At 37.2% G+C, this 13,376-nt stretch overlaps 1 protein-coding gene across 10 annotated transcripts in view; it reads right to left on the bottom strand.

Annotated features, from left to right (window-relative positions):
• Positions 1-13,376, bottom strand: part of LOC128878668 (tensin-1) — a 334,268-nt gene that overhangs the window by 150,938 nt on the left and 169,954 nt on the right. Inside the window, exon 1 of one of the 10 annotated variants that reach the window (XM_054127045.1) lies at positions 3,938-4,266. The exons of 6 other annotated variants lie outside the window; for them this stretch is intronic. In XM_054127045.1, the coding sequence (XP_053983020.1) occupies positions 3,938-4,024 (87 nt within the window). In that variant the 5' untranslated portion in view covers positions 4,025-4,266. Of the gene's footprint in view, positions 1-3,937; positions 4,267-13,376 lie in introns of those variants that run through there. 3 more of the 10 variants (XM_054127048.1, XM_054127046.1, XM_054127047.1) reach the window with 3 other exon arrangements.

Below are 13,376 nucleotides of genomic sequence, written 5' to 3'. Positions count from 1 at the left end.
AAATAGCACCCACGTGCCGTGTCGGGCCCCATAGAAAGTTCTTCTGTATTTTAAGAGCAAATAATGCAAACAATTTCGTTATATATTCAAAAAATATTGACTCTTTGCTTATTTACACCATTTATACCAGGAACCTATAGACTTTTTAACTTATTTGCATCATTAGCGCATATGTGCACGCATTTTGTCTGGACACTGTCATTAAAGCGCATGTATGCGCGTGTTAGCGTCAACGTCGTTTAGAAATCTTTTGAAAGCATTTTGTCACAACAGGAAGAAAAGATACATGTTGTGGAAAATAATTATATTTAATTTATTTTATTATTGCTAATATGACATTAACATAATGAACTTAAAAAGGTCATAAATTCTTTATTTATGCAATATTGCTTTTATTTGTAATATATTGTGTAACATGTTTCTTTACATACAAACAAGAACAATTTTGGCGATAAGAACTAAGTTTCCATTGTTCCGTGTGATGCAAATGGGTTAATTCCAATATTTCAATTTGAGAAAAGAGACCAGACTTTTCATGTACCTAGTAGAAATTAATGCCAACCTATATTAATATTTAGTTCCTAACGTTGACAATCTGCTTCCCAGTTATAGACTATTTCTAAATAAACCGGTATTTAACGCGAGCCTAACCTGAACTCCTTTCACGGCGGGACAAAGGCAACGTCGTCGGGAACAACAGTGTCCAACGGTTAAATTAGAGTCGTACAAGAGATCCTGCGAGGTTTTGCCGCCGGTGTAATCTCGATCTCGAGCGAGAGGTCGTTTATCCTCCCCCAAGCTATGCGCCGAAGAGATGTCCGGCTTCGTTCTCACGTGGTCTGTGCGCTACGTCCCCGGTATAACGTGCACTGCCGTTAGAAGACGATCGAAAGACCAGCAAGAATGCTCGTCGGTGGATATTATGGGTTCGCTCGGTATCCTCCCCACTGCGGGGCCATAAATTTCAAGTTACAGTCGAGTCTCTTTTCATATTTTTTATACGATGCAAAGCACCACCTGGAGTTCACTCTTCCCATTTTTCATTAAAATCACCGACTCGTCGATAATGAACTTTTTTGATTGATTACGTTGTCACAAATATTTCTTTCGTTTCATTAGTGAATAGTATATACACAATATTTTATATTTTATGCATTTCATTTTGCTCTATTAACTTTTATGATCTCTCTGGGAACAGCATAATGCCATCTTTCCACAAATTTTGTGGTCAGAAAAGACTGCTGAGTGTAAGTTGCGAAAAAAAATTTTGACATTTCTTCTAAAAGTTACAAACTTATCAATTTTATTAAAGAGTCTTCGAATTCCAAATTTTCAACGTGAACTGAAAAATTGTATTTATTTCATTTATGGTATGTCTGGATTTCATACACTGTAGATAAAAGTTAACAAGAAGTAAAGCCTTGATTGTTAATTATATTGTCAAAGAAGAAAAATCAGCTCAGAACGAGAACAAAGTTGATCCTAGTTCTGTAGATAAAGGACCATTGCTTTCACCATGAAAATTATGAAATATATTTCCTACTTGTTAAACATAAGTTTACTCTGTTCATATTCGGTTTTCTATGGGACATATACACCACATAAAATGCGACTCAACGGTATTCCATCGCGCGGAGGACCTTGTGAAGCCTGACGGCGAAATGTGATGAGAGAAATTTCGAAGCGGTAGTTGGCGTGCATGTTCGAATGATCATTAGGAGATGTTCCGAGTTTCAGACCTCGTCTGGTTGTATCTAAATTTAATCGCACCAATTCGATCACCGGAATCAGTTGTTTATAGTACGCGTGCCGCTGTTCGTAAACATTAAATCATTTCACAAGTCTTTGCATGTTTAAGGAGTCTATTTTGAAGTCCTACGACTTTGATGCCTTTGAGGACTGTTTTTAAAGAAACAATTGCACATGTTAGTAAGTTAGTTTCAAATTTTGTACGTGTATTTGTTTTGGTGAACCAAGGTATGAGAATATTGTTAAGAAATAAATAACTGTAATTCCTGTCTTAATTAAATATATCGAAAATATATTAATTTTGATTAAATATGACGGCGATAAATTAATTCTACGAATGAAAAATATCATACAAGGTGATCACTTTGTTGAAAAATATACGATTGGACACTTAAGAGGTGTTTCTGGTGTGGTACTTTCAAAAAATCATTTTAATTTTTATTTATTTGAAAGTAAATATATTTGAAAAGATACCATTAAACTTTGGAGAGATTATTTCAATTATTTCAGCTTTGACAGCCGATCTATAGGAATATTATTAGTAGACAAAACATTGGAATTATTCTTAATTTTATAGACTTCGAAAAAAATTCCGAAAGTATGCTTAATTTGTCGGTCATCGTACCAGGAAACCCCTTTAAAAATACTAGGATTGATTTTAAGAAATTTCGTAGTTAAATTGTTACTTGAAACAAAATTATTCTAAACTAGTGGAAAACACAATTCATAAATAAGTTAAAGTAAAAATTATTTGGCCATGCAATGTGATTTTCATTAAATTTAATACTGAAAACTACCGAAGCCAATGCATACCCTACTATAGATACAACTATATGTATGTTTGTAATTAAAAGGAGAAGGAACGAGCAAATTTATCAATAAAATTAATTCTCTATTATAATAATTATCCTCCAAAATTGCAGTGAAGGCATTATTAATAATTGAGTGACTTTAGAAAGATATTAGAAGTACTTGGACCAATTTGAGCGGTTTAGCAGATTTAATGATAAATGGCAACATTCGAAGTACGAATTTGATAGTTTCTTTTGATCAGAGAAATAAACAGGCCGGTGGCTAGAAATTAAGATTTTCAAATGAAATTAATGCATAGAACGAGCAATCTGTTCGAAGAGGATCCAATGGGCTAGCGAATTTCTCGTGTAAACGCGGAAACACGCAAATCGGCGAGGTTTCTCACGAACGCGACGACAGCATCAAGTTTACGTGCTCTCACACGTATCCACGTACTCCACTGGCGAACAGTAGATCGTGCCGCGCACGATCCTCGCCAGCTCTCTCGCGAGTCAACGATATTCCTCGTAAATATTTACATCGCTCCGGGAGATAGATCCGTCCAGACGATCTCGTAGATATCGCGGCTCTAGAGGGCCTCGGAGAACGCTTTATCCTCCCGCATCCGATCCCTCCATCCCTGTCAGTTGTCGGAGCGACAATAAAACTTTTACGAGCGACTCGCTATGCTAATTACGCAGTACTCTGATTTAGTGGCCGATGGAACGGATTAATTGAATCGAGACGAGCCTCGAGTAAACGTGCTTCGATGTTAACGCTTTGAGGCACTCGATTTAAAAAATAAGCAAGATTCAAGCTGCACACAATTACAATCCCCTTGTTAGGCTTCGAAATTCTTTCCGTTTTTTAACATAAAACAATTTACTTATTTGTAATAAATTAATCCCATAATCCCACCATCCATGAAACCCCTTAGTAAATGGTGGACAGTTTTTAACCCACCCAGCCTCAAAGAGTTAATGACATGACCTTTGACTCGTCGGGAATTACGCAGCGGAACAGTACCACGAACGCTGAGAATTAAAGTTAATCGATTTATACATTCGAACGTCGCTGTACGTGTGCATTTAGCTGGCTGTAACGCGAAACGCCAATAAAACTCTCGTCGCAGAGTCTCGAGGATCACCAGCACTAAAACTGCACTTCGACTGGGCTCGATTCGATCCAACTACTTATTCCATGAGCACAGGTCAATCTCACGGTCACGAACGAAATTTAATTCCTCGGCAGCACGGTCAGCTCGAGTGGCCACTTGGAAGATATCTATTCGACCACGGCTAGTTTCAGTGACCACTAGCTTCGACAAGCCACACTTTTCACCATTTTTAAAAATGAAATACAAATAAATGTATTCCACCAGATTCACTGCTCTTACCCTCTCTATACGCGAAAGATCTCGAAACAATGTCTCATCACAATTCACTACAACCCGATTCCAATTTTCTTTTTTTAACGATAACATAAACTAAAGCACCGGAATTAATGAATAAAATTTAAATAAGAAGCGTTTACACATGCTTGCGAAGGAAAAAACACTTTTGATTTTCAGAAGCTGCACTACACAACGTTGGTTGGAAGTTGACAGTCGTTTGTTTTGAAAGTAATTCTCTGAGTGCCTCTGCAGAGGGGTTGGAGGGTTGTCACGAATAAACTCTGCAGCGATGACTCGATACGCGGACGATCACAGTCGTCGAGCAATTGTCGGAATCACAGTGGAACGAGGGTGCGCGAGACGCAGCGTAGCGTCGATTGGACCGATACACAGCGTAAAGTGGCAGCCAGTGATTACGTCGAGCTAGCAATTTTCCGCGGCCACGGAAGTGCCCGGAGCGTCGAGACCTCTCGCGCGACGAGCGTGCGCTTACACGTATGCGCGTACCGCAACTGGCTGGTCCCGCTGAGATCGCGCGGAACGCGATCCGACCCGTGACCGTGTGTCGCGTGTGCCGTTCTCTGGTGCACGCGGACCCAGCTGATGGAATTATAACTCTGCGTGAACCTACTCGTTCTGAACCTTTGCGCGATGGACGCAAATCAACTTGAATCGTTCCATTAGGGTCAAGGATGGCTGTGAACATTTATGTTGTTAACGTTTCTCCGGTGAACACGGGTCAGTTGGAATTTTCTTATCACGATTAATTGTCGGTGTGAAACTCTTCAGTATAAACACTTTCCTGGTGTATATGCGTTGTATGCATTTTATTTATCCTGACTGAGAGTCGGTATAGAAGACCTGTATTATGAATATTTCCTCGATGGTCACATGACTTTTTAATTCTTGCATCGACATAAATACTCGTTGTGAACTTCCTCGTTGTAAACACTTTCCTGCTAAATACACGTTGTTTGCATTTTGTTTGTCGTGGCTGAGATCAGTATAGAAGCTCTGTATTATGAATATTTCCTTGATGGTCACATGACTTTTTAATTCTTGCATCGATATAAATACTCGTTGTGAATCTGTTCATTGTCAACACTTTCCTGCTGAATACACGTTGTTTGCATTATATTTATCGTGGCTGAGAATCGGTATAGAAGCTCTGTATTATGAATATTTTCTTGATGGTCACATGACTTTTTAATTCTTGCATCGACATAAATACTCGTTGTGGATCTCTTTATTGTCAACACTTTCCCGATGAACATGTGTCGTTTGTATCTTTTTATCATAGCTGAAAATCTGCATAGAAACTGTGTTCTGAATATTTATTTGATGGTCACATGGCTCTTTAATTTTTGCATCGAGATAAATACTCATTGTGAACCTCCTCGTGGTGAACACTTTCCTGTTGAATACGTATCGTTTGCATTTTATTTATCGTGGCTGAGAATCTGCATAGGAACTGTGTTATAAATATTTATTTGATGGTCACATGGCTCTTTAATGTTTGCATCGAGATAAATACTCGTTGTGATCTCTCCTTCGATATGAACACTTTCCCGATGGATATGTGTCGTTTGAATCTTTTTATCATGGCTGAGAATCGCTATAGAACCTCTATCTTATAAACCTTTCTCCGCTGAACGTGAAAGTTTTGAATTTCTTGATTATATATAGGATTTAGTTTCAATTTTGAACAGCTAGAAACCTGGAAGTTATAAACTTGAATATAGAGAGAATGTTACCTATAAACTCTACATATTAATAAAGAGTTTTTACTTGAACTTCTTTGATATCAACTTTTGCTGTTTCGGTAAGGATTACCCCTAGTTTCTACAACTCCTCTTACCACAAACAGGAGTCGTTATGAACCTTCCGACGGATTAATTTATCGTCTTTACCGCCGCGAATCTTACGAGAATTTTCTAAGTATTTCGTTATTAACAAAACGTACTGTAACCAAAAATCATCATAAATCTTCTCGACATAAAGCTTTTCATCCCTAAGCTTCTCATATCGAAGTTAGATCATTGTAAACATTTTCACCCTCAACTCTGACTTAACAATCGAGGATTATCTAACTTCTTAATCATAACCTGCTCATCATAAATAAGTCTCAAAATGGAAGGAAATCGTTGCTAATCCCCTCTCGTAATGAACCGTCGCGTCGTAAATAAGAGTTATCGTGAACCTTCTTGGTAGGAACAGCAATCGTTATGAACCGTCTCACCATGGAGGACAGTTACCGCGAATTCACTTCGGTATAAATGTCCCCGCTGTGAACCTGAACGGTGAATCTCGACACGTTCGTGCTGTCGAGATTATGATCCTATTTACTGTCGCAGTTATCCGCGCGATTCCTGCAAACATCTCCGTGGCAGTTCGCGTCGCAGTAATCGAGGAAGAGACTGCGAGTGGAGAGCTGGGTCGTCGGCGAGGAGATTCAGAGTGGGGACGAGACTATAAACTGCGGCAGGAGTTCCTGCAGTCGCAACGATGCGGACCATACTCCTGCTGTGCTTGCGTAACCAATCGGGACTTGCGGTATGCAAGCTAAGATCAGAGATGGGAGAAATTCTTATCTAGACAAAAATTTTGAATAACGAGTGAAAAACAAATAATTCTTGTGTTCTTTTCTTGGCAATGTTTCACCCCAAAAATGGAATAATAATTATCGAATTGGTAATATTCTATGCATTCATTACATCCTATATAATTTTAATTAATACAACGATACTCTACGTATAGTTTTCATTAGTTTAATCATATTCTGTATTAATTCCACCCTTTATACATATACAGTTTCATTAAATTATATTCATTAATCATAATGAAATTATATTGACCTTCCGCCGGCATTATGGATCTTTCATTACCGGATTTAATATTCACTATTGTAAATTTAATGTTCACTAAAGAAAATCTAATAAATTTTAAGATGCTTATTGGAGTGCCTATTTTGATGTTGGATTAATATTAAAGTGAAATGATTGAACCGTTTTTCAATGAAAATAAATATCTAAAGGAAAGTCTTGAAAAAAATAGGAATTCAGTTAAGACAACACGTAATTAAATCGATAGTCGAATTTTTCAGGCTTAAAAATTAACTTGATCAAAAATAATTAAAAGACGAAGACTACGAAACAGACGACAATTAATAATACAAATAATACATCGCTAATCATTTTAAACTAAATTTGAATTTACAAAGCTTCATCTCTTTCATGCTTGAACTGCGCTCATCTCGAAGCTACGCTATCGATTACGATGGAATTTGTATTTAAACGCGGAGCATTTTTCTGATACCGATATACGCGACAGTATAATGAACTGAATCCATGTCAAGATTCGTTTTTTTGATAAACGTTCGGTTCTTATAAAGTCTCGTTTGAATAGCCTGTCACTCTAGATTGATGTAACAACCGGTTCTTAGGCAATGTGCCTCCTTCGCTATCAATGAAAGAGAACGTAATGCGTTATTAGCGTCTTGGCGGACGATTTAACAATCGGCCTTCGGAAGAACGGAAATTGCGATAACGTCAATAACCGAGTAATCAAGATCAGGAGAGTTTACTCTGCCGGACAGGGATCGCCCAAGAGTGCACTTTGTGCGTACAAACGACGACCTGCGCTTTGTTGCTCAATAAATAATTACCATAAACACACGCCCAAGATATGGCGAAAGGAGAACTTTTTTTCCCGATACAGGTGCACAAATCTATACTCGAGGAATTTATCTTGTACTAACGTGAACACGTCACCTATTCCAACGAGTCATTTGACTAATTGTAAGTAATCTTAAAGCTACAGACAAATTACTTATTTCAAAATTCCATGTTTTTGTTAACTTCACGTGGAGTTCCAATTAAGTTATTCTACTCAAGATATTGAATACAGGGTTAGGTAAGATGTGTTAACCCTTTGCACTCGGATGATCCCTATGAGGGGACGTTATAAGCCTAGCAAATTTTGTTAGTGGTTATGTAGAATAAATTTATGCTAGGGCAAATTTTTTTAAAAATGCACGTTTCCTTGAAATTTTCTTATTGAAATTGCACGAGAAAACAAACCAAAATATGGTGTATATACAGGGATTTAGAGAAAAATATATGAGCAGGCGTTACGTGGAGAGAGTATGAAGTAAAGGGTTTCCTAAAAGAGGCTTCAGGATTTTATTTTTAATAATAAAATATGCCTGTCAACGTGGCGTAGTGGACACTTTCAATTATGTTTAATTACAATCATGTGTATTTTATTTAAAATGTACCAATTGAACATATCCAATATATATTACAATATATACAGTACATCATAGAATATATTGAATATAGTAAAAAACAAAATTCTGAAAATTATTTTGGAAGCTCCCCTATGTTTACAGTGGTGTCAACGCTTTAAGAAAGCTATAAGATCTATAGTTATAATAAAAGCTATAATATAATCAAGTCTAATAATATAAAAAAAATACGTTTCCAAAGTTAAACTATTTAATGTAAAGCGATTCCTGTTCGCACATTTTGCAAAGGGATAGCGCAGAGTGCAAAGAGTTAAATCTCATATAGAAAACACGTGTTTGTAGTAAGAAAATCTTTTTCAATATAGCGAATAAAGGTTTTATTCCGTGACCGTAATTTTGCACATGTTATTATTTTTCACGTGTATTTCGTATTAATTAATTTAACGTAATTCATGTATTGAGCCCAGTATTTCGTCACATTATCATTAATACATCTTCCATTTTTTTTGGTAGTAGTTTGATAAGTTAATATGCCAGCAACTAGAACTTCGCTACTGTGTATGGGCATCGAATTGTTATTGAATTATCATTATTAATAATATTACTACTGTTACTGTATTTATTATCGTTAGAACGGTTTCATTACTTAAATAACGCTAGTGTGTGTATCGTGTTTCAAAAAGAACAATATCAGAAAGCACAGTACATAGGTTCCAAGAAAACCTGTCCATACTACTGTAAGTGCGTAGATGCGTACCGACTAGCAATTGGTAAAATACCGTTATAAGTGCATGCTGTTTGGCGATGACATCGGTTCACTTGCGATACCAGAAACAACTTTTTTCAAAGCTGGTATGCCATCGATCAGTACTGTTAAAATTGATCATAAAGATACCGTGCAGACAATTAAGTACAATAGAAGACAAGACGAAAGAAGTTAATCTAGAAAAGGTTACACGATGTGTTGTTACATGAAATTTTCTATTTTCTATTTATATTTATTATGCTGTGGAACCCCGTAGGGATTATCAGCAATATGCACGTTTGTATATATTAACATTAGAAATAATATAATACGTACAAAAAGCATGTCATCATAATATGAAAGTTCAAAAGTTTTAAATAACTACCTATTAATTAGCTAAGCTAATTCATAAGTTGAAGTTGTGGTTTTTCAGAAATTTGTATATAATTATTAACGAAGTTGGTTTTCTTAGGAAGGTATCCATCATGTAGAGAGAACGGAGTCCAAGCCTTCTGAGACTGGAAATCACGTTATCTCTTTGGAGTTTGGATCTCAAATAGCAAGGATTGCCATACCACTCGTTCAAATCCTGCTATGAGACTCCACACGGACAGCTCGGGTCCAAAACAATGTAAATTCTAAAAAGTGAGGCGGCCAAGTAGTGGTGATTTACTCGGAGTTTGATTTATTAATCCAAGTAATAATATCCCTAGAGAGAGATTTATGCGCAAACCTTGACTTGGAGCCAGCATTATAAAAATGCTGGAACCTCAACAGGAAAGAAAAATCTGTATTGTCTCGACTAAGATCTGGCCATACGAAAATCACCAACGACTACCTCATCACTAAAACCGAACCCCCAAATGTCATTTTTGCCAAACCCATCGTCTAACAGTAAACCACCTATTATACGAATGTAAATAAATAGAACAGAAAAGGAAAAAATACGGAATCAAACCAGTCTCAGCCCTAACAGTGCAAGACCACATCAAAAATACAATAGACTTCCTCAAAGACATCAATATATATTCTAAGATATAAATAATCGCAAATAGTTCTGTCGCTAATGACCTTGTAGTCGATGCGACATAAAACAGACAAGGAAAAAAAACTGCTGGAAAATCACAGAAATGTTGAATTGATCGATCAATTGGTTGAAAATGTGATGAATTAACGCACGATACTGGTCGAAGCTAACTGAAGCATCAAACAGTTGAGCACCCGTACTATGTAGCGACTCGCAGCTGTCTTCCTTAAGATTCCCGACCATGGTGAACGCGCCAAGAAATTCATCAAGGAAAGACGTCGTGGAATAACACGTGAGGCTCGTACGACTCGGAAGAAGGTGGGCACGACACCCACGTGTCCCGACCACGTATAGGATATTCCGGCACGGACAAGACGGAAAAAGGCTCCCCTCGCGACCCACGCGAGAGCAACCCGTGATAGTCGCCGCGGTAATGCACAGTCGTTTGCACGAGGAGAACGAGTTCCTTTCTGACTGTGCCGACGCATGTAAACATCGGTCGAGGAAGATTGGTCCCGGACGACCAAAAGGTAGGCACACATCATCGAGGCCATCCTTCTTGCCGGGCGACCATCGACGACGTCCATTGTGCAAGGACACCTCACAATGGAGTCATAAGGAAGTCGGCTGTGAGTTATGAGACATTGTCCAACGACCTGTCTCTCCCCCATAATTGCATACCGATCGGATGCTTCGCGGAATGCAATTCGTTTTCACCATGCGGTCCAGAATCCGTCACGTGTTCGATGTGTAACGGAAGCTGACGAAGACAGACCCCTTCAGAGATCTAGAGAAGCATAGTTCACCTAACACTTTTTTAGAAATTCGTAATATACGGAACTGTACAAAAATCATGGGCTACCGTGTTAAGCTTGCATTACACTTAAATAAATCTATATTAATGAAATAAATATAATGTATATTTGTAATTGCGCTTTATATATAATACTATACTACGTATACGTATAATGGAATTGTAAAAAAAATATTTATTAAATTTAGAGGGGAATGAAACATTAAAAGTTATGATTTTAATACCTGTATTACAAAGGAATTCTTAGTGTGGAATCCTTTTACGAGTACTTTTGACGCTAAGAGCGATTACTTTGTTTCGTTTCGGCTCTAATAATTAAACTTGTCGACTATTAGCACATTCATAGCCGCTGACATAGTTTTAAGTCTTTCACTGTCACATACTAGAGGCTTTTGAAATGCGGAAGTGAGAAAGCGACTCTTTGGATTAATCGCTGGATGAAATGAGCGACCATTAAAGCGTTAATCGATGGACAGTCTTCAATTAATCAAGATTAATCAAGATTACTAGTTCGTAATTAGTTTGAACAGATTAGTGTAATGATTAATAGCGACATGCCTGAGGAACGATCTGCTGGATACGATTCACAGTAATATAACAGATTCTTAATTATTGCAGGAAATAGAAGGATAATATTTTTGCATTAACCAAGAGGACCAAGGGTAGTTTTATTTATCTAGTCATATATATACCATATTTTGGTTAGATTGTTCATGCTACTTCAATAAAAAAAAACTTCAAAGAAACTTGCATTTCTAAAGAAGTCGCACTGAGGTATATTTATCTTTGTGTATTCATTAATAATAAATTTCAGTGATTACTTTGACATTTGAATAGTATGCTAGGGTTCGATGTCCCTTCAGAGGGAACAATCGAGTGCAAAAGGTTAAGGTCCTTATGAATAGTCAGTGGCCACTAGTGACTAACTCATCCTGTGGTAGTTCCAGAATAATGACATCGAGGTGACAGGGATACTCGCAGGTGACTCATGGAGAATTAGGATCTCCAAATTAATAGTTCGAGTTACAATTTGTTTGAGTTATTAGTAACCCAAAGAAAAGGAGTGAAGGGATTCTTTAATTTAGAATCTCCCTGTTGGAATATTTACTATACATTCAATCTTTTATTTTACTACAAAAATAGATGTACTGAGAATATATGTACGATGTACATGTTTGTGACTGCAGAACAAGAAAAGAGAAAGTTTAGGATATGGCCTGCCCTCTCGAGCGTCATTGAGGACCACAGTATCCTACAGGCTAAACAGTTGTGTGAAAACTGCGGTGTATACAGCTAGAAATTCGTTCTACTTTTTGCTTATATCGTTTGTCTGTTAGTCTTAATCAGCTCCTTGTAGAAAAAAGATCACATTAATTAAAATCAAAAATTTTAATTAATGAAATTAGTATTTTATTATTTCATTATATCCTATTTCCAATACTCCCCCTTGCTACAGTCTGTTAAATGTCACTGTTGGCTTATAGAGGGACAAAGAGCAGAATGTAAATCGTACAGGTGAAGGTCAACGAGATAATAGCCACCAAATTTAAATCACGTTCACTGTCAGAGCCTTGAGCGATGATTTCATTCGCATGTCTAGAAGAGGCTAAGATTCTTATGCGCTCAGACTTGACCCTTATACAGGTCATGGGGCATTTGACAACGAGTTAAAACTGTCCTGACCCGTATATGGGCCACGGACAGTGAATGTTTTAATGCGGAGAACGTGAGATTGTCTCGAATCCCAAATAAACTGCTCAAGAACCGAGAAGACTGAAACATCGTGATACTATGAAAATCATGAATGTCAGCACTCACAGTTCGTTGCTGACAAAAAGCGTCATAGAATTCTAGAAACGTTACACAAGATGTTTCGTTTAAATCGGAATACATATCTCATGAGAAGATGAATCTATCAAAAAATTGTTTTTACAAAAGTTATTCGGTTCAAATAGACAAATTACGCGGTGTAAATAATTGTAAGCAAAGTAGTGGAGGAGATGTGACAAACAAATTAATTTTTGTAAATAACCTTGTATATTTTTATTCATAATATGTTTCATTTAATCACTAATAAGTGTAAGGGATACCTGCGATGAGAAATTTCTTTGTAACCAGGTGAGAATTCGTCTATGATCTGTTTTCGTGAACTTACCTGAAACAAAAAGAAATAATCAAGTTAGCGACAGTGAACAAGTTTGACAATTTTTATATGTATATTAACACATAATTTACAGAGGTGGAGGAACAGTAAATAATAACTATGAAATATTTTTTCCTCCAGAAGGACCAAGACGGAGCGGAACTCGATTTAAAAACTGTGACCGTTATTTTCACACACGATTGACGCACGTTACGTGTCGCTATCGCGTATCGTAAAGTCGAATAGCAGCTTTTCCGTGAACGTTATCGCAACTACGAGCAGCAGTCGAAGGTGTTTTGCCCGCGAGTGCGCGTTATTATGGCTTGAATTTTAATATCGCGAACACGATTGCTTGTTTGGCGTATCGACGACCTATAGATTATAGTATAGATTGTCAAACAATCACAAACCACACAAAATTTCAAACGAATAACGAACGAGCGAGACCATGCTGGATTTCTACTTAA

Source organism: Hylaeus volcanicus, chromosome 6, assembly GCF_026283585.1.
Source record: "Hylaeus volcanicus isolate JK05 chromosome 6, UHH_iyHylVolc1.0_haploid, whole genome shotgun sequence".
Classification (NCBI taxonomy): domain Eukaryota; kingdom Metazoa; phylum Arthropoda; class Insecta; order Hymenoptera; family Colletidae; genus Hylaeus; species Hylaeus volcanicus.
This window is presented reverse-complemented; position numbering and strand designations above follow the sequence as displayed.